Raw genomic sequence first — 22,275 nt, 5'->3', positions numbered from 1 at the left:
AGGGAGCTGCTGGTCGCTCAGTCCCCCCAGTTTTGAATTTCGGTTGCCTGTGGTGCAGCTGGCTGCTCCTTTTATGATTAGGGTTAAATGAAGACGAGTGCACCAGCCTCTAGGGGGTTTCCTTAAGACTGGGCAGGAGGTCACAGAGGAGTTCTGACCACACTTTTGGAAATGCCGTGGGAAGGTAGAGCTTGTACCGGAGTGCCAGGATTCGGAGCTGGGCGGGGTTTCAGTGCTCCAAAACCACGAGCCATCCATCTACGGCTCCGACGAGAAGGGAATGCAGAACCCAAAATACAGTCCTATTTTAATGATTCACATTTTAATCTCATACAAAAATAAGTCCCTAATCAACACTTTTTTTCTTCCCGTTTAGTGGAATGTCTTCCTAACCCTTCCTAATTTACACGGCCATGCTGGGTTTGAGCTTGCGGAGATCTGATCAATGTTTTATTTTGGCATTATGCGGAACAGAAGATGCAAACATTAAAGAAATGTGTTCTTGATGATCACTATTAAAAAAAATAGTCTGCAATTAGCGTATCCATTTTGGAAGGGGAGGCCAGGAAATATAAATTTAGTGACTGTGAAGGGTGTTCAGTGCTATTCCCTCAGCGAGGGGCAGACTGCAGACACAGCCAGCCTGGGGACCAGGTCACCTTGAGCAAGTTCCTGGCTTTCTCTACAAAGTGCAGACTGGACCACCAGGCTCTTGTCGCTCATCATAAAAGTTCAACGAGGGTACTGCACCTAAGTACCTGGAAAAGAGCTGGTGTCCCCACACCTCCTCGGGCCGGTGAGGAAGCCTAAAACAAGGGCTGGGAGGAAAAAGCCACTTTCTTTTCTGAGTCCTCATTGCTTTAAAAGAATTTACTTATGGTCACGCGTGTGCGCATGCGCACGGCACAGCGTAGGTGCGCATGTGCGCAGGTAGAGGGTAAATAACCTTGGAGAGTTGGATCCGTCCTCGCCACCTTCTCCTGGGTTCTAGGGGCTTACTCTCAGGGTGCCAGGCTTGCATGGTTCATGCGTTTATTTACCTGTAGAGCCATCTTGGTCCCTGGAGTTTTCTTTTCTCTGTAGTGGAATGGCTAGCTGATGCTCTGGGGGTACAATCGATGCTTTGGGGTACGACTGATTCCTCCTTAAACATGTCCTTCAATTTTTTTCAGGCCTGGGTTTCCTCATTTAGACTCCAGGAACTGTGCAGGGCACTGAGGATCCTTTGAGGTGATCCGCACAATGGGACCAGCATAGGCTGAACAGTAAGAGTCCCTCAGCACTGGCTTCAGCTGGCACCGGTCCTGTTCCGGTACCATTCTGATTCCTGAGATCATCCAAGTGGCCTAGGACACTCAGGTCTTGGGTGGAGAACCGAGGAAGCAGGTCTGGGTTTTCATTCCCACTTGAGAAACGGGCAAAGATGATCCGCGGCCATTCTGCCCGGACCCCTCATCCTTCCTCACTGAGCTAAACCCATGCTGCTGATGTGTGCTCTGCCTTCATGAGGCTTTAGCTCTGCATCCAACAGGTGGCAGGGAAGGCGTGCAGGGAGGTGTTCCCACAGGAGGAAGAAGAGGGACCGGCATCAGCAGTCTCTGCCAGCTCCTTACCTGGACCCTGCTCCAGACGCCATGCAAATGCATGGGGGTGGCTGAGAGCTGTGGGAGCCTGAGTCCTATCGATGTCAGGTAAAGTTAACTCTGACCCATGCGTGGAGGGAGGCACAGCTGGATCAGGCATGGGCCCTCAACAGTCAGGAGCTTGCACAGAGGAAGTGGCCCAGAGCTACGGATTGCTCAGTGCTATGGAAGGGGCAGTGCACAGTGCACGCTCTCTCTGTGTGTGGACTGTCAATAACCTGTGACAACTTGGAATGTTAGGCCTTAAAGAGGATTCTAGAAATGTCTTAGATTGGCCCAAACTTCTGCTCTCTAGGAGTCCCCTTGCTCCCCTTCCCCTGCCAAGAAACAGCCTTGGCGGGGTAAGTCCTGTGATGGGCAGCTAGCCCTGGCATATGAACACCGTTTTTCTTGATGACTCTAGAACCTGGTAGAAAGTTATGTTGAGTTGGAATATGGCTTTCCTAGAATTCCTATACCCTGGTCTTAGTTTCCAGAGTGTTCAAAAACATGCCTTGCCTATAACTTCCTAAATAGGTGAGGGTGGCCCCGGACCTCTCTCCACGTCTGGTGCCCTTCTCTAACACTTACATGTTCTGTGGGTGGACTCCTCAAATTCCCAAGTGTGAATTTAATAATCTCATTTACTTTTCCTTAATTATTATTATCACATATGTGCTGTGTGTGTGTGTACACGTGTGTGTATATGTGTGTGTGTGTGTGTGTGTGTATGTGTGTGCGGGCGCACGTGCACCTGCAGAAACATAAAACAAAGCGCACATGTGGCTTTCAGAGGACACCTTATGGGAGTCGGTTCTCTCCTTCCACCATGTGTGTCTGGGATCAAACACAGATCCACAGACATGGAGGCAAGCGTCTTTACCCACTGAGCCATCATGCCGGCCCAGGACGTCAAATCCAAAATGTAACCCTGGCAACTCTCCCTTGGACAGTCTGTGCGCACTTGGGTACATCTGGCTTTTGGGGATTTCTCTTTGGAAATCCCACACCCTTGTTCTCAGGCACGTCTTACTTTCTTCCCCGCAACTCTCTTAACCCTTGTGAGTGAGCCTGCGTTAAAGCGTTCAGCTCTGCATCACAGAAGTAAAGAGAACAGTGACGAAGAGACCTTTGGAACACAGAGGTACTTGCAATAAATTGTCTATTTGCCTAGTGAAAACAAAGCTGGGGCCATAGAAGTGTGCGTTCAACTTCGAAACTCTCAGACTCAGAAAAGGAATGACAGGCCCTAACGGGTGCCTCTACAGTGGTATGCAATGAAACCCAGGTCTCTGCGTTCAGAGTCAACAGCTGGTTCGACTATACGAATATTGCACATATACGCATGCTTGTGTGCAAGGCCCAGACACACTCGTGCTGCACGGCGGGTTCACTAGGAAGTTGGGAGCGTCACTTACACTCTTCCCTGGCCGGAGCGCTGGAAACTGAAAGTTTGTACCCTTCAGCGTTATGTACTAACACTCTTATGTGATCCTGGGTCCATACACACGGTGAAACTCAGACAGCTTCAATGTGCGCTTTTAGACATGTATTTTGAAAGCCAGGCAAACCAACCTATTTTGAGATTCTGAAAGTCTGCTTGTGTGTGTGAGTGAGTGAGTGTGTGTGTGTGTGTGTGGTGTGATGGGGATGTGTGCATCTGACTGCATCAGGTGTCTTCCATCACCTCTGCCTTACTGTCTGGGACAGGGTGTGCCAGTGCTCACCATTTGGGCTATGCTAGGTGGCCAGGTGAGTTCTTAGTACTCCCGTCGTCACTGTCTCTCATTGCTGGGGTTAAAGGCACACAGAGCCATGCTCAACTTTTTAAGCGAGCGCTGAAGACCTGGGAATACAGATCCCCATGCTTATAGCACACCTTACCCACGGAGACAGCTCTCCAGCTCCACGCTGTATCATTTTATTTGAATTTCTTTTAAAAGCTGGGGCCTGCAAATCCCAACTACTCAGAAGGCTGAGTTAAAGGATGCTAACTCAAGATCTGTCTGGATTGGTCAGCGACCCTGTCCAGAAAGAAAGCAAGCTGAGGCGGGATTGGTGGGTGAGAGTGAGGATGGGTGTGGGCTTGAGGTAAATACGGTTGGAGCTTGGCCTGTGAGGCACTATGTTTAACCCTCAGTGGGGGATGGGCTGGTTGTTTAAAACAAACAGAAGAGAAAGTGAAAAAATACCATGTGAGTTTCCTGTTAGTTTTGTCAGTGTCTGAAGATCAAGAACCCAAGGATGCTGCTGGAAGGGGAGCAGGTTCTGAAAATGATTCATTTTACTTTTGGACCATGGAATTTGGGCTCGAGAGCAAGGCCAGCCCAGGTCTGAAGCCTGGCCCCTCTCCCGTCAGCCTGCTGCGCTAACGCAGATTACCTCAGCCCTTCTGATTCCTAGGATTCTTAGTTTAAGGTGCTAATAGCTCAGCTTGCTTTTGTGCAGAATGTCAATAGTGCCCCAGAGCTGGCAAGACAAAGGAGACAGTGCCTAACACTGGTCTCACAGAACACGTGCTGACTGGATGGCATTTCCTGTGGGCACGACTTCCATTCACGGACAAGTCATCCTCTCTCAGCTTCAGTACTTTTGCATTAAATAGCCCACGCACAGTTTCACTAATGTCACTTTTGTGTGCGGATGTTTGTTTTTCCTTCCGCGGACACAATTTCATATAGAAATTTCCAGTTTATAGTTGGGCCTCTCTACAACCCTTCCCTCCATGCAGTCTCATCTCAAAACCTTTGGTTTCTGTCCATTACTATATAAGCAGCTTCAGGGTCCCTGTGCTCCTCCCTCATCCCTCGGTTCTTATCGTCCCTTCCAGGTCAGGAGCCAGCTCTCCCCTCATCTGACAGCCAACCACCCCCAGGAGCTGTCGATTCTGTCATCTCTACTTCTTCATTTTGCTTTCCCCTCTGAAGCCTTCCCTAAACTGCTCTTGCTGAGGTCACCTCCCTGGTGTTAAATCAGAGGGCAGCCTTGGCCCTTAGGGAGCAGTGCCACCTTAGCAGCCTTTGCTGCCAGGAATCTGAGCTTGTCCCCTCCCTTCTAGGATGCTTCCTGGCTGACAGGATTGCTCCTCTGGCTCTCTTCCCACCTTCCCGCTCTTCCTTCTGGAACACTGAGTTTCCCAGCATCCCCACCAGTTCCTCTTGGACAACTGCATCTGTTCCCAAGACTCTGCTTGTCTTTGGCCTGATCGGTTCCAGTCACGATGCCTTCTGACTACTGGGACCACAACCTCTTGACTGATTCACAGACCAAGTGTCTAACGCAGAAATCTTTGCAAACCAGAAGGGGTTCTCTAGTTCAGTAAATGCCGTCATCTGAATCAGGTCGGGAATTTGGGGTCCATCTCACATCTTCCCTCCCTCTCATCTAACAGGACAAGCCTGGGGGCTCTGTCCACTTTACTCTTGGGATTGTCCCTTCCCTCTGTTGGCCCTGCCTTGGTTCTAATCCTTTCCACTGTTCCAAGGCTCTAGCCAGACTGCCCCATCCTCCATCTTGCCTCCTCTTCAGACCCTGAAGGGGGTACGCAAGGCACTGAATGACACGATGGAGAAATGATAAACAAAGGAACAAATGAAGTTAGGTGCTGAGCTGTGGGGTACCCCGTTATGCTGACCATCTCTAAGGTTGTCTAGCTAGTTTCATATTGGGGGGTGGCTGGGCTATTTCCAGTTTCTACTGTTATAAATAGACTCACTAGGCACATTTTCTTTGTCCACTGTGGGATAATTTCCTTGGAATATTTTCTTAGGAATGGAGTTACTGGTGAAAGGCTGTGATTAGCTCTGAAGCTCTCATCGTATGGCTGCTGGGGCTCACAAGGCTGGGACCGGAGGGCCACTGCGTAAATGCCATCTGCTACTTGAGAGTCTCCCCTCAGCCTGCTGTTTCTCTGGGTTAGTGGGTTGACCGTGGAACCTTGACACCGGTGAGGTGTGCACTTTGTAGGTGACGACTTGCTACGCTCGTACTCTTTGACATGCAGACTCCAGTAACACACTCCCCAGTTTGCCAACACTTCTCGCCTCTATTTCTTTTTGACTCAGAAGTTTTGGTTTCCTTTTGACCAATTATAAGAGAGAGAAAATAAAATAAGTAAAAGCCTGGTGTGGGAGGGAGGCATAAGTTGTCAGGAAATTCCCTTTGGTGGGTCCTTTCTGCCTGTGGATGGTTTAAGAATGGAGCCTGCCTCTACCCAGCAGCCAATGGAAAGAGATGCAGAGATCCACAGCCAGACATTAGACAGAACTCGGAGAGTCTTGTGGAAGAGTTGGGAGAAGGATTGAGCGACCCGAAGAGGACAGGGACTCCACAGGAAGACCAACAGAATCAACTGGCCTGGACCCTCGGGGGCTCACAGAGACTGAATCACCAACCAAAGAGCAAGCACGGGCTGGACCTGGGCCCCTGCACCTATGCAGCAGATGTGCAGCTTGGTCTTCATGTGGGTCCTCCAACAACTGCAGCATGGGCTGTCCCTGAGCCTGTGGATCTTGTATCCCTAAATGGGATCTTGTCTGGCCTCAGTGGGAGAGGATTTGCCTAGTCCTGCTTGCTTGCGTGCTCCCCCCAACCCCTATGTGTGTGTGTGTGTGTGTGTGTGTGTGTGTGTGTGTGTGTTAGTGGTGGGGGGGAGGGTGACACTCCAAGGGGGAGAAGACACCCAGAGGGGAATTTCCCCTTCTCAAAAGACGAGAATATGGAATGGGAGGGGTACTTGTGTGAGGTGGGTACGAAGAAAGGAGGGCTGATAATTGGGTTGAAAGTGAATAAATAAATAAATAAATAAATAAATAAATAAATAAATAAATAAATTAAAAAAATGGAGCCTGCAGCTCACCTTTGGAGTTCCACTGAGAATTCAGTAGTGCAAACAGCATGGTCCCAGGCCCGGTGTGTGGGGCGGCTCCCAAGTGCCCACTGTTGTGATGGGACAGTGTGGACTCTGAACTTTGCTTGGCTCTAGTTCTAGTCAATCTATTTTGGTAGCTAAACTGAATTAAAAAATTTCCATTTACTATAGGGGAGAGGTAGTCCACTTCAGTGATCTACCTCACTTAACTGGGCTCCATCTTTAAACCCCTCCACCTCCCCAACACACACACACACACACACACACACACACACACACACACACACACACACACTTCCCAGCATACATATTTGTGCTGATAACTGGACCACATTGTGGAAGGAGAACATGAAGTCACAAGATCCCACTATCTGAATTTTAAAATCATGGAAACAAAGAACATTCTTTCACTTAAAAACAAGTAAATGGAGTTAGGTTCATATTTATGACTTAAAAACAGAGATCCTGAGAAAGTGGGGCAGTTTGTAGAAGTATGCTAATGTTGTATTTGAGAACAAATCAGAAGACACATATAACAGGATAATTACTTTCAGCTGAATGCAGACTATACAGGAAGATAAGTCATAAGCTCGTGAGAAAACAGAAATACGGTTAAGGGACGTGCAGTTTATTAAGGAAAGCATCAGCCACACTGCGCACTATTACACATCTCTCCACACGACAGACGGACCAGCTGCCGGCACTACCTTCATATATCAGCCGGAGAGCTAACAATTTTCCCATGAGTGACTTCCCTAAGCATCTCTCTAACACTTTCCACTCCTTGTTCAAAGACACAGCAAGATAAGAAAGAGCCACGTGTGGGTGTCTTTGGTCAAGGCCACGCAGTAGCCTTGACATTTCTGGCAAACTGCCCTCTGTGATTTGTATTCTAGGATTCTCTGCCTCTACCACTAGCAAGCCACCTTCTATTTAGACGGTTGGTCTGAGGAGCTGCAGGCAGGTAATTTTCAGTTCCACTTTGAAATGAGACTTTTCTAGATGGGACAAATGTTAAGAAAAGTGTATTTCTAAAGATAAGGACACTGGTAAGTTGGAAAGTATAGAAATGATATACAAAATCACCCTGGAACATCAAAAGACCATGACTTCCAGTACATCTAGGAAATTACTCAGACACACACACACACACACACACACACACACACACACACACACACACACACACACTTACTTTGTTTTGGAGAAAGGGTCTCAAGATATAGTTCAGTGATCTACTCATGATCCCCCTGCTTCAGGCTTCTGAGTGCAAGGATTACAGTGTATACCATGATGCCTAGTTTACCAACGAATTTTAAGTGCACTAAAGGAAGCTGAAAAGTGAGTTTCTTTTTATTTTTAAACAGGTCTATCGAGCATGCTGTGAATTAAGTTGATAGTAACTTGAGTGATTTTGTTACCATAAAATAATGGAAATGTTAATCTAGTCTACCTGAATGCTACGTGTGCAATAACTCTACATAAGAGTGAATATGAAGGGAAACATGTCTGTTCTCCTTCATTAATTGGTCCTTCCGAGTCCAGTCATCAAGTGTGTCTCTGCATTTTAATCACTCTGGATCCATTTAATGGGGCAACTATTTAACTGCTCAAGGACTAGATAAAAGGATTCTGTCAAGGTATTGGCAATGCCCAAACTCTTTTCTTTCTTATTCGATGACTGGATTGCTGTCATTTGTTATTTGATTGGTCACTAGACCCCTTAAAGTTCCAGCATCTGGGCGCAGGTGAGTGACTTCTAACAGTCTCTTCAGTCTGGAGACCTCGTCTTTTCCACACACCGGCCAGTGCCAGTAGACCTTCCCTTCCTTATAATGTCAGTGTTTGTTCCCATGAGAACTTCTGTGGAGGGTCTCGTGGGTTATGGTGAGTCTGGGATAGATCAGCTATATTTCTTTGCTGGGAACCAGACTCTCTCACCTGAATGAGGAGATCGGTAGCGGAAATCCTCTTTGGTCAGCAGCAGCAGGGCCTTGCCATTCATTTCGAATGTGTTGCTCTCGATGGGCCTTAAGGAAAACTCATTTTCTGCCCATTTGAGCCACTGGGCTACGTCATCTCGGCTCCAGTAAATGGGCTGCAAACCTGTTGGACAACACGGGGCAGAGAGAAAAGATCTTGTCAGTCACACAGTTGGGACAAAGGGGGAAAGGTCTCAGAATAATTAACAGAATGGAGACTCTCTGTCTCAAGAGCCCTTGGGTTGAGTTCCAAGGCCCAGGTTTGTAAGTACTTCAGTGTGGAGTGCTTAAGAGTGGTGTTGCATTAACTTTTTACTTAGAGGTAAAATGAGGGGAACCCCCTTTCCACTGTTTCAGGGACAGGTCTTAGAGCCTTGCCCTGAGGCTGTATTACTTTCCTGTTGGCTTTAAAGTGGTGGTGGTGGGGTACCCAAGGAGGCCTGGAATCCTGACAAATCTCAGACCATTTAGCTGGAGACCTTAGACTCAGGGCTGATGTTGACTGTGGCAGAGTCCTTTGAAATGGGAGTGTTCCAGTGCTGACCTTGACACCCATCCCGCCTCTGAGAGCTGCCAAAGGATGAAGCATCCTGAAACTTCTTCCAGGAAGAGTCATTTACTCATCCTCTGGGAAGTGGCAGGCTAGCCTCTGGCAAACACGAGGCCTTGTCTTGCAGATGGACTCAAAGTGGGTCACACAGACTACCAAGGCTACCACAGGGTGGCTCAGCTTGGCTCTCTACGAGGCAGGGAGTCTGTATGTTTGACTTTTCTGCTGTGGGCACTTCTGATACATCCTTCAAGCGATTAGAACAATAGTTCTCAAAGGGTGATCATGGGAACCCAGAGAGTTCCCAAGGCCTTTGCCCATTATCTACAGCAAAAACTCTTTCACAACGATATTAACATTGTTTTTTCTTTCACCCTTACTCTTCCACGAGCACATGTGGAATGTTCTAGAAGCTACAGACCTGTGATATCACAACAGGCTGGGTACAGAAATGGGGATGGGAATCCAGGCATCTGCTATTAACCTGGGCATTGGAGAGGTTTGTAGAAGCATACACAACACTATTATTGCTCACACATATCTTTTGAAAAATATACCTTAATTAATTAATTAATTGATATATTAATGTATTCCTGGTTTGTCAGTCAGTAAGTCAGTAATACTTTTACAAGTCGTTTCCAGTATGCTTGGTGTCATTACACGTAGTTATGAGCAAGAGCTCTTCGGTGGTGGGCAGTCTTTGATAATTATTTACAATTTGAATCCTGACAGTGAAGAGTCTGTCGGGGGCTTCATCCTCCAAAGTCACAGAATCAAGAGTTCAGAGAGAGCTCAGTGGGACCAGTGTTTGCACACTGGAGCTTCGGTCTCTCAAGGTGAACTACTTGAACTTTGGAGGAGATGTGGTGCATGTCTTTTGAACGTGCTCCTCAGCTCAACCCTGGAAGAAACTGCTTTTTGAACTGTATGGTTCCCCGGGACAGGCTGCTGAGAGGGGGAACAACTGGCTCAGATCCCAGGGAGAGCATGCCAGGCTCTGAGCAAGACTGCTGAGCTTCTAAGAGACTCCTGCGCAGAAAACGGTTTTGAAGAGCAGAAGTCAGACTCTTCTAATTGGCTGGGCCTAGTAACACAGCTACCTCAACAGTGATGCAAGGTCATGTGCTACCTGGGCTTCGCAGTGAGTTCAAGGCCAGCCTGGCAACCTAGTGGGACCTCGTCTCAAGTCAAAAGGGGCCTGGCAATACTGTTCAGTGGTAGCGTGCCTGAGGCCCAAAGTTCAATCCTCACTACCATGAAACCAAAACCAACCAAGCCAATCCAAACCCCAAGCACTTGAGTGTGTTGTCGTGGGTTTTAAATTTAATGCCATTTTTTCCCACACATAATCAAACAAGTAGGATTATGGGGACTGTAGTATTTGACCACAAGGGAACAGGACCACTAAAGGATTCGAGGTTCTAAGTTTGGGTCTTGACTGGCCAGAAGGCAATGCCCATTCAAAATGGTTCACGGACCTAGAAAGTGTCTACCGGTCCCTACTGGGGTGGGTGTAAATGGCTGCAGGCTATCTGGGGAAAACCCTCTATGGTGTGCACTTGGAAAGAGAACAGCACAGCGATGTGTGATTTAAGATGTTACTGGGTAAGTGGGAGGATAATTCTATCAGTGATGGGTGGAGGTTCCAATCAGGCTGGCCACAGGAAAGCACCTAGTGCCAGAGAGAAGGCTTGAGCAGAGGGCTTGAGAGACGCAGGGAAATGGTCTGGGGCAGCTTGTGGAGGTGTCAAAGTAAATACAGAACTGAAGCCTGCCTCGGAGGGGAAATGAAAGTTAAATGCTGACGTTTCTACGGGAGGACAAACTAAAACAGAGAGGTGGGTGAGAAGGGGGCGGGGGACACAAGCAGTAATTTGAGGTCCTTTATGTTCGATGGAAGAAAAAAAATCCTCATGAGTAATCTTTTCCCTAAATACAAGAAGAGTCACACACTCCCGACAACACTGCTGGGTAAGAATAACAGTTTCTCTTCTCACTTCCCATTAATCTCTCCCACAGCTCAGCCTTGAAGCAACCAAGGCCATAGCACTGTGGAAACCCCCTTACCAGGAGCCCACAAGGAGGATCTGGGCACGTGCAGGGCTAGCTGGACTGCAGGTTACAGACAGCACTAGGCAGATCAACAACGGTGACCCTGACGGTGCAAGCTACCTGCTCCAGGACACCCAGTCAATTGACCGGCTTGACTGAGCTTCCATTAGCATATGGAGAAGGTGGACAGCTCGCTAAGCCAGAGAGAGGCTTGCTACATTGTGGTGCCACGTGGCAAATCTCTTTCGCTATTTCTTTTTTAATTCAACGGTATAAAAAGGCTGGGACATACATAGCATGTGCTTTGGAATTTTCACTGAGAAAAAAAAGAGAGAGAGCCGACTCCCTGCAAGGGCCCTTAAAGCCCCTATGTTGAAGTATCCAATGGGAGAGAGCTGGTACCTGGAGGTGACTCTGATGTGATGGAGACAGTTTAATTGACCGAACAGTCATTTATGAAGCACTGCTCTGCACCTAGTGCTGTTCAAAGCATTTCAGAAGCATCAGGTCATTTAACTGCATGCTCGTATAATGTTTGAGATGGAGGTGCAAGCTAGAAGACCTGAAGCTCCCAAGGGATGCACCCCATGCTTGTATGGTGAGAGCAACAAGTACAGCTGAGACCTGAATCCAAGCAATCTGACTCCAGATTCTGTTTTCTTACCCAGGCACTTTCCATCCACACTCGGAATTAAGGCTGGCTTTCAAAAAGACGGAGGAAATCGACTCCTTCCCACCCAACACTGAGATCCTTGGCCCAGGCAAGTTATCAGCAGATTGAAGATAGAGGAAAAAAAATCTGCAGATCTCAGGGAGACAGATTTATGGCTAGGAAGAGGAGGGAGGGGCAGGTGGGACGATACTTTGAATGTGTCTGGGAAGAAAGCGCTGTTTTCACAGGCTGCTCAACGACTCCTGGTCTTGACTCTCTGCCCAAGTCCCAGCTGTGGGTGGGTCCAAGGCTGCCTGAGAAGGGAGGGGTGTGTAGGATTTGTTTCACAGTCAGTTCTGGCAATTTGACTCAACAAAGAAAGAATATGTCAATGATTAGGAAGGAGAAAGGGACGGGAAAAGAGGAAGGGAAGGAGAAGGAGGGGGAGAGAGAGAGCCCCTTATGATATTACCCTTTGTATACCAATGTGCCATGAGAATCATTTAACTATGACCAGCATTCATTATGGCAAGATTTCTGGATGGAGAAACTGAATTGCTATGAATGGGAAAATCACTAAGACTCCCACTCCCTTCTTTCCTAAAGAAGTCCAGTCAAGTTCACAGGCTCACACATACCCTTCAGTGGTATATTCAGACTCTTAAATTCTCATGATTTTTTTCAATTCCATGTTCAAAATCAGCCACCACAGTCATCAGGGTATCCTGACCTCATGCCCAACTTTCTTTCTGAGTTACGCTTAAACGAATGATGAAAACTAACCGGGAGTCAGGGGCCGGGATTTCCTTCCTACATATGCTACTAATGAGCTTAGGGTTCTAGGCAGCCCATTTCATTTCTCTGTGGCTCCATGGCTCCGTCTGTAAAACATGGGGCTCAGAGTATTTGTGATCAATGAGTCCCTGCACGGTTTCCTACAGCCAGCACGCACCACTGAATTTGAACCTCAAACACCAAACGATACAGACATCCAGGATGGCGATCTACTTTTTCTACAAAACAACTCCACATTTGTGAGCACGACCCTAAGATTCTGTACCTCCTCGAAGGCTCTTCTGAGTCACGGAAGGGAGATTAGTGTCATGTTCTCATTCTTTGCCAAGGTGTCAGGCAGTCATGGCCATGCTAAACCTAACAGCCTGCCCCTTAGAAAAGTCCTTACTGCTTCTCCTGCGTTAACTCTTCTAACTCACAGTCTGGGTTCTCACTTCAGTTTAACAGATGAGGAAGTGGAGAGATCAGAGTTGGCAGACACTGTTTGAGCATTATTATGCTCAATTCCTCGTGTGTGTGTGTGTGCGCGCGCGCGTGTGCGCGCGCTGTCTGCACTGGAACCCATGGCCTCATACACGTTCAGCAAGCGTTCTCCTGCTGAGCCAAGCCCCAGCTCCCAGCTCAAAGCCCTTCACCGCTTTTGCCCTTTTATGTCAAACTCTTTGTAATCACAGGAATTTGCTCTGGACCACAGACTCTGGAAGGCAGAGTCCAGAATGTGAGAGGCAGATGCCACAGAGATGTTCTGACTCAGTCCCCATGACTGATTAGGAAACCAAAGCCTGGAAAAGTTAACCATAGCACGCCTGGTCAACCTACACCAGGGATCCATGTGATCTGATCTCTTGAGTCAATGACAGCAACCTTATGACCCTTGACCCAGTCACGTCCAGTGACTAATTCCTTGATCGCTTGATCATTGTGTCTTAGAACAAGCAGCCCAGAACTACAGTTTTCAGAGCTCTACACATCCGTGTCCCCCACTCTCTGTTTGGCCTTTACTCCCGAGACAGCACAGGCCTGTGACTCGAGTCTTTCCCTGCCTGGACGATACAGTTCAATGACAACGAAGCGACAGGTAGTGAACACTTAAACCCATGATGACTGTGGTTCTTGCTTTAACAGGTGAGGCCATTACAGGCCACAGAACTGGCACCTGTAGTGCTTGTGCTGTCTCAGTCCAGTCCCACTACTCACGTCTGCCACACTAATTCTCAAATAGATTAATAGTAACAGCAAAAGCAAGCAGTTACTGCAGGTCAGGGGACGCTGTATAGATGCCATTCCCATAATTCCCTTAACCCCTTAAGACAATAATGGTCAGCGAGGCACAGAGAAGTTCAGTGACTATTTGGATGAAGTCACATAGCCAGAAAATGGGGGAGTCAACACAAGAACCAAGCGATCTAACACAACCGAGGCTCACAATATTGTACACACCTGCCTCTCTCTATGTGGATACTTGGTCCTTTGGTAGAACAGAAAGCTACATTAACTACTTAATAACAGTTTCACGGTGTGATGATGTAGCTCTGAGCACCAAGGTGGAACTTCTATTTTCTACCTGTGTGACCTTGTACAAGTAAGCTACTTAGCCTCTCTGTGTCTCTATTCGGCCTGACCGAAATACATCGAAAAATTTCCAACCGCAAAGCACCAGAGTCACAAATGAAATGTTTACTAATTTTAGTAACACGAAAGACCCATATATGATGCAGAGTAAGCATTCCCTAAGAATCCGCCCCTGTGTTCTATGGTCACATTAATGGCGACACCTTTGTCTACACATACAAACCGGGTGTTAGGGATAATCAATCCCACTGTGAGAATGGATGTCAACCGACAGTCAAGTTCACCACTCTTGCGTGCTGTGCTGCAAGCTACCCAGATACGGATCTCTTTCCAGAGCTTTGATGGGCATCCACCCATTGTCCCCATGGGTCAGTGAAAGCACCGGCCAGGTGAGGCCTGAGATGCAAGCAGCTGGTGACACACTAGGCCCCTCCAATGAACTTCTTAGATATTGACCCATCTACCCACTTATCAATAAGATGGAATGCTTTCCCAAAGCTCAGAAATAGAGCAAGTACAAAATTTTCAGCACCTTTACTGGGGATAGAGAGGGACGGGTGTCTGGCCCCATGGGAGAACTTGCTTCTCTGTGTTCACACACACAGGTCTGAAAGTCTGCCCTGAACAGCACCCGGGGTGCCTCGCTGCTTTGGTTTGTGAACACACTTTTCCTCCCTGTCTACTCCTCACATCAGATCAACACAGCTCGTACCTCTTCCTCTTCCCACTGGCCCCAATGAACACTGCTGGGAAGCCTAATCTTTCTGCACAGTTCTCTAGCTTGACGTGAGTCTGGGCTACACAGAACTCTGCTTTGCTCTCCCAATGTGTCTACCCATCTTGAGTGCTCTGCCTGATGGTCAATCTCCTTGATGGATGAGAGGGAAGGGTCAGAGGTTAATAGTACTGTTTTCCCTTTGCCTGTGCTGATGTTACCCCCGAGTAAGCCGTAGCAGGCCAATAACACGTTTTTCCCTAAAGCATCCCCAACTTCGTCCATTGCTGTCTGAAGTTATCTGCAGCTCACCTTGTCTTAATATTCCAGACCTAAGACGTTTCTTCTTTATTGTTTTTCTTTTCTGAAACTTGTTTTATTACCCACGACACAGCTTTTCAAAAGTTGGAGCTCATTAGGCTTATACGAGATTGTGGAGGAGAAGCTGGCACACCATGCTGGCACACAATTTGGTGGTATTTTAAGAGCTTGGTGAATGTCAACTTCTGAGAATCTACCTTAGAGAAATAGCTTTGAATGTGGAAAAATTCATGCACAAAGATGTTAGTTTTTTAATATCAAGTGTTATTTTTAATAGTAGAAAACAGAACATTAAAAAGAGAGCAGTCATTTACTGACAACATCTGTGATAAAGTGATGCCATCGATAACAGTACTCAGAAAGATTACACATTCCTATTGAAAACCAAAATAGTGTGTGTACTCACAGACTCTTGAATAACACACAGATGCTTTATAAAATAGGAAAATATTAATAGCAATTGTCACTCTGTAGTAGAATTATAGGTGACATTCACTGTTTCTTTTTCTTTTTGTATTAAATATCATTCTCTGGGATAGGTTATAGTCTTACTAAGTTGCCCAGGCTGGTTTTGAACTCCAGATCCTCCTGCTTCAGCCTCCCGAGCAGCTAGGATAACAGACATGGACTAACATGCTCCACTGGAATCATTACATTTACATACCATGCAGTGTTCTGTAAAAGTTTAGAAGCTGGCAGAGGTGGTCCAATCCTGAGATCCCGTATGCAGGACGTGAAGATTGAAAAGCCAGAAGTTCATAGCCGTATGTGATGTGTATGTGAGCTCACTAGGGGCTGTCCCCACACAGCTGTATCTGATGATTTGGGCTGTTGTTTTCCCATCTTTTTTACTTCCTGTTAGCCATGTACAATTGCTAAGTCAGAGTCTCACTTTTGAGAGCACCCCACAACTTTCCTGAGTTGTTTTGGTTCAGGGGATCGTAGGGAGTTTCCCTCTGAAGTTCAAGCGTTTCTAACCATGTCAGGAAAATACCTCTAGTCTGTCTTATTTCCTTGAACCTAAGTTCATGTTTCCATCCTAGCAGAAGTCCCCATCACTTCTACTTTGCCAGCCAATTTCTGTCAGACTTGAGTCAAAGGACAGAGCCTCTTTTTGTTGCTTCTGTCTTTGGACAGATAAAATTTCCAGTTATTATTAGGTACATGTGCTAAGAGTAAAATGTACATGCATGTAATGGTGTGTGTGTGTGTGTGTGTGTGTGTGTGTGTGTGTGTGACTTCTCAGTGATGTTTACATAGCACTAGAACACAGAGGTTCACCTTCACTAAGGCCCTTGCATATAACTGAAGATCCTACTGCAAGATGACCCATTTCTGTCCTGGCTACCCTATTGTGTAACAACTTTTTCTGAGTTAAAATATTCTTTCCAGAAGTGAAGGGGGAGGCCCATGAGCTTCAGGAAGTAAACAACACAGTTTCAGGAAGTTCCTGAAATGAACAAGAACTCAGGTCCACTGCAAGTAATAGAAGCACTAAATTACTGGAGAGGAAAAAGATTCCTAAGCAGTTGAACTGCCTACAAGTCATATACTGAGCTCTATGACTGCAGCTCTGGTAAGTTATCAGTGAACATGTGGTGGGTTTTTCCATGATGTAGAGTCTGTCTGATCCTATAAGTAACTATTATCCTTTGTCCTGTATTGTATTAAATGCCAACTTTACATAATACAAAATAGCCTGAAAAAGAGTCTTCATTAGGAATTATGTAGATCCAGGTTGGTTTGTGGGTGTATCTATAGGGAGTTGTCTTGATTGTTGAGGTAGAAAGACCCAGTCACTGTGGGCAGCACCATTCCCTAGGCAGAGAGTCCTGACCAGCATAAGAGAGAAGAATCCTAGTCAAGGGCAAGCAAACAAGGTTGTGTTTAGTTTTTCCTTTGGGCTTGACTATAGCTTGATTGGCTGCTTGAGTTCCTGCTCTGAATTACCCAAAATGATGGATTATAATTTGGATTTGTGAATAAAATAAATGTTTTCCTCCCCCATGGTACTTTTTGGTCAGGGTATGTTAACGCTGCAATGGAAATGAAATTAAGAGATCCATACACCTATAATCTCCCCAAACTCATTTGTTCACCAAACTGGACTCTGGTAGAATATTACAGTCTGTGATCAACCTCTAATCTAACATAGGCATTCAGCCTTCCCAGTTAAAGTCACACAACAACCGTCTTCCTGCCCAGGAACCACTACCATTGGATGCTCCTCTTATGGCCTGGCGAGTTGGGTTCCTTCAAACCTCTAAGGTTAAGTACATCACCTAAGGCTCCCATGTTCCTGTCCTCTCAGCAACTGCTCTGTGAAGCTACAGAAGAAACTGAAGCTAAGAAGAGGGGTTGGGGGACTTACCCAACATTACAATGAGCCTAGAGAACTGGAAGCTATGTCGGGAAAGGGTGGATCTTGGAGGAGTTGGGAGAGAAGGAGGGGGATGAATATAATCAAAATCACATGTTTGCATGTGTAAGACTCTCTAGAAATTAATACAATGCTACTTAACATGTCATTCTACTTCCTAACACTAATTCAAGTATGACACGCAATAATTCCAGTAGGGTATGCTCTGTGCACTTTAGGGGTTTTGCAAGACACAGACTAGTCAGCTGAATGTCTGAGCTTTGGCATGCATCTACAGGAGTCAGCAATGGATTAAGCAGCTTTCTGGAGCCTGGGGAAGACAGAGCAATAGTTCTGTAAGCTCTGAGATGCCCTGGCCAAATTCTGACACGGCTGTAGCACCTTAGGGGGGAAGAAAAGGACTGGCAACCAATGTACCATTGGGATATTATCTCCCCTGAAGATACTGAGACTGTCAAGAGCAAGCCAGGGAAGGGAGGAGAGAGGAGGTCTAGGCAGTGGGGTGTCTGTCTTAGGTGTGAAGCATCAAGGCTTCTTTTAAAAATTCAGTAATTGAAGTAATAGTTTAGTACAATAGATACCAATGGGTTCCACATGTACAATCCAACCATAGTATATATCATATATATAACTATTATATATACATATATTCCATATATACAATATAATTGTATTATGTATATGGTATCAGTATATGTATAATATATAATATATAAAACCACACCCAAATAACAACACAGCAAGTGCATTAATTGCACTGAACTTTACGATTTATCATGTCTTCATTTTGTAAGCCACAGAGTAACAAACTAAGAGGATTGTCCATCGCCTTAGGTTTTTGTAAGCAATCTAGTGATTTGAAGTATATGGAGGGATGTAGGTTATAGGCAAACACTATTCTACTACAACAGGGCCTTGAGAGTCCTAGCTGGGAGTCAGCAAATGCTTTGGAATCCATGTTCTACGGGTACCATGGGACAATGTGTTTTAAGAACCAAAGCAAACACAAGAATTTTTGACGAACTAAACACCAATGCTTCAAGTCAGTCTCCCAAGACAGACATGAGGAGGTTCCATGTTAACCTCAGAAAGTGGGGACAGACGAGCAATTTCACTCATCTCCTGGACTTTTGGAGGTAAAGATCTGTCAGAGAATTTAAGGTCAGCCATTATCCTTCCTTTGGAAGGCACACACAGGGCCCAGGGCCCACCCTTTCAATGTCTGTGGAGCACTGGAGTTGACTGGTGGATCACTGGAAAATCAATTTAGTGCTTTCCAGTATCTTGTATACAAATGATTCTCACTGCTGACTTACAGAATGTAACAGCAAATTAGGTTTGAAAGAGAAATACACACATTATCCCAAATTTAGGGGAGGAAATGAGAACGCAGAACCAGAAATCGTGCCCACTTTTCACGCAGACATCAGGACGAGACAAAATGGTGAGCTGAGCAGTCCTTGGCAGGGATGGGGGAGGGTGTCCCCTCCTGGGGAATGTTAGAAGACCTGACGCACTGACGCTTGGTGTGCATATTAGTAAAGACTCATTATCACCATTTATCTTAGTCTGTGAACACTGGGTTAGTGTGACCAGTCATGAAGAGACATTACAGTGAGAGGAGCTTCAAAAGCCAAGAGGCAAAAAAAGGACAGAATTTCCTGTATTTGGGAGCAGATATATCTTATCATTTTGTCTTTTTTTCCCCCAGAGCTGAGGACCGAACCCAGAGCCTTGCACTTTGCTAGGTAAGTGCTCTACCACTGAGCTAAATCCCCAACCTGAAGGGAGGAGCTAGATCTTAATTTACCAACTTTACCAAAGCGTATGCCAACCGTAAGTCCAACTGTAGGACAGAAAAGTAAGTCAACTGGCTACTAGAAGTCAGTGTGCCGAGTTTCAAACAGGTTTAATGGGTGCATATAATGGACGAGAGCACAAAGATCTGCATCTGTGGGCTCTGCGTCGGAGAGATGATTGACAGGGGCTCCCTGAATGGGAGCGAGTGAACAGTTTTCCTTTCCTGGGCCCATTTAAGCCACAAACAGATGATCTCTTGTCTAGCCATAGCCACGATCCACAGACATTCATTTACGGAGTGCGACAAGAGTGACCTTCATTCTCATTCTGGATGGGATAGGAGAGATCCAATCACGGGATAGGGGAGAGGCTGGCCTTTGTGTGGCCCAGCTGTCCTTTCACTTCCCTCCTGGGTTGCTCTCTATCCTTTAGAGACAGCAAGCTGCCTCTTCTCAAGATGGAGACAGTGCCTGACATCATGGAATCCCAGAGGTGGTGATGTGAGAGGACAAGAAGGGTGTGCGTGTGTGTGCATGTGTGCGTGTGTGCGTGTGTGCGTGTGTGTGTGTGTGTGTGTGTGTGTGTGTGTGTGTTGGGGTGATGGTAAAGGCCAGAAGACAGAAGGGGTTTTCTAACTTTAAACAAGACGTCTGTGAACCTCAGACTGGACTGGACTGGGGGGTGGGGGTGTCCAAGGAACCTAAGATACTTCAAGGCTTTTCTTGGGTGTTTTTCCAGAGAGAACTGCATTCCAGCCTTCCATGTGTTCTATCCCTCCTCCTGACTCCTGTGACTCTCTCCAAGAGTTTTCAAAGGTTGGCTGCCCTCTGCTGTGGAATTGAGTGTCCTCTGGAGGCCAGGCAGCCAGTGCTAACTCAGCATCTGAGGGCCGCAAGACAGACATCACAAGCAGGAAGGGGTAATTTTAACGGCATTGCTGACGCTGACGCCTCATGAAAAAAAAAAAAAGATCACGTTTGGACCAGCAACTTCTATTTAAAGACAGTCGTGTTACACTTTCTGGCATGTGCATATGAGACTAACGTCTCTGTCCCTGAACCCATTCCTTCTTTACTCACAGACTCGGGAGAGAGAATCGTTTCTTTCCCTAGTTTTTCCTCAGTATGAGAGTTGTGAAGGCTGCTGATGTCCTTGGCTAAAGACTTGTATACAGTGGTAGGAAAATTAGAGAGACAGGCCCCATTTTCCTTGGGCTCAGGGGCCAGAAGGGAGCTGGGCGGCTCCGCCTTACGCAGAACACCTTTCTCTCCTGGCTCACTCACCTGGGATTCTACAACATTTATAGCTTGTGATAAAGACAGGAGGAGTCCCTTGGGAGAGCGAGCTGATAAGATAACACCAGACATCAATCAACTCATGTTTGGTTTTGTTAGGCAGTAAGAAGAGTCCCAACGAATATTGGCAGACCCAGAGTGTCAAGGTGAAGTCCCTAGTGGCCAGAGGGTGGGGCACACTCTGACTAGCTAGGTGTCAGAATGGCAGGGGACACCAAAAAGGAAGGCACCTGGATTCACTGTTTGCCTATTGTCACATGGGATTTGTCATTCTTCTCTTGGAGCTCAGGCTGGCCTTGAACTCACTACAGGTAAGGAAGACCCTGAATACCTCTCTCCTGCCTCTACCTCCCAAGTCCCGGGATTACAGGCATGAGCGGCCATGCCTATTTTATAGATAAGAGCGCTGTGAGTTCTGAAGAGAGATCCCTGTCTTTGGGGCCTGAGGTAAGAACCTGTGAAAGCAGCCAAGTGAACAGGCAGCATGTAACCGGTGGTGCAGCCCACATTCATCCACACTGTATAAAAGCCCTTTCTTGTGGTTCTGGTGAGGTCCTCACTACCGGGCTGTTTATCAAAAGCACGCTGTCCACTCTTACTTCTTAACAAGTATGGCTAACTTGATAGAAACTCTAGGAACTACCACCAGCCAAATTAGAAAATAAAACGCAAATCCCACTTCCACTCTGTTTCTGTGACCTACTAGCATGCAGGCTATAATCGAAAGATACCCAAGGGTACCCTCACCCTGTAACCCTTGGAGCCTGTACATGCAGTCTTTTATGAGAAGCATCTGCACAGACACAGCTTAAGGGTCTTGAGATGACGTCACAGGGTTCTGCAGTGACCCCAACTCCAGTGACCAGTGTCAAGTATCCTTACAAGTATCCTGATACGTGCCTTGGAAAACATGTCAGGAGGAGCTATATTTTCCTCTGTCTATAAGACACAGTGTGTGTTTGAGTCTCGCTTTTCTACTGCTTTTTTTTTTTCCTCTTTAAAACGAAGTTAGTGCTTCTGGACTTTTAGGAATTAACTTACTTTGAACGTTGCCTAGCTTACTCCTCTATTCAAACACGGCAGCTAGCATTCTGAAACCGCTTGGTTCTGTTTTCCTTGGGGAGCTCTTCCCCAAGTCTCTCCTTCTCTGCTACTGTGGAAGAAGAAGGTGGCAGCCAGTCAGAGTTAGACCCAGGACACAGGACTACTGAGGACCAGTTCCCGTGAATGTAGACTCTCCCGTCAGAAGGGATTTCTAAAGCAACAAGGGCCCAGTTGACACTGTCACTGTCCTTCCGTGCCAGAGCTGTAGACATCTGAAAATTTCACAAGAATCTGACTCATGCAGGCTGTGGGCTGGACACCTCAGCAGTCCTAAGCGATGGTGAAGACCTCTGTGAGTGATTCTTCCTCAGGAAGCTATGTGTGTGACAAGCCACAGTCTCAGATACAGGGGATTTCAGTCATCAGCTTTGCACAGAAGCTCCCCATCAGCAGGTGAAGCAGTCCCACACGTCCAGGGAAGTGATTCACAGCTGCCTGTAGGTACCCTACCTGACATATCAGCCCCAACCCCACTCTCCCCCTTCCCGACCCAGCTCTTCCCCTGCACCTCTGCTTTCTCATTAGGGCTTCGGCCTCTTTGGAAGACTGGACTCACCCTTGACCC

The 22,275-nt window shown here is 46.7% G+C and overlaps 1 protein-coding gene across 3 annotated transcripts in view; it reads right to left on the bottom strand.

The window, feature by feature from the left end:
- Etv6 (ETS variant transcription factor 6) overlaps positions 1 to 22,275 on the bottom strand; it is a 239,683-nt gene that overhangs the window by 42,092 nt on the left and 175,316 nt on the right. For all 3 annotated transcript variants that reach the window (XM_087657742.1, NM_001037353.1, XM_087657741.1), the window contains exon 3: positions 8,434 to 8,598. In XM_087657742.1, coding sequence (XP_087513868.1) covers positions 8,434 to 8,598 — 165 coding nt within the window. The remainder of the gene's footprint in view (positions 1 to 8,433; positions 8,599 to 22,275) is intronic.

This window comes from Rattus norvegicus, chromosome 4, assembly GCF_021556685.1.
Source record: "Rattus norvegicus strain SHRSP/BbbUtx chromosome 4, alternate assembly SHRSP_T2T, whole genome shotgun sequence".
Classification (NCBI taxonomy): domain Eukaryota; kingdom Metazoa; phylum Chordata; class Mammalia; order Rodentia; family Muridae; genus Rattus; species Rattus norvegicus.
Note: the sequence above shows the minus strand (reverse complement) of the source record. Positions and strands in the feature narration are given on the sequence as shown.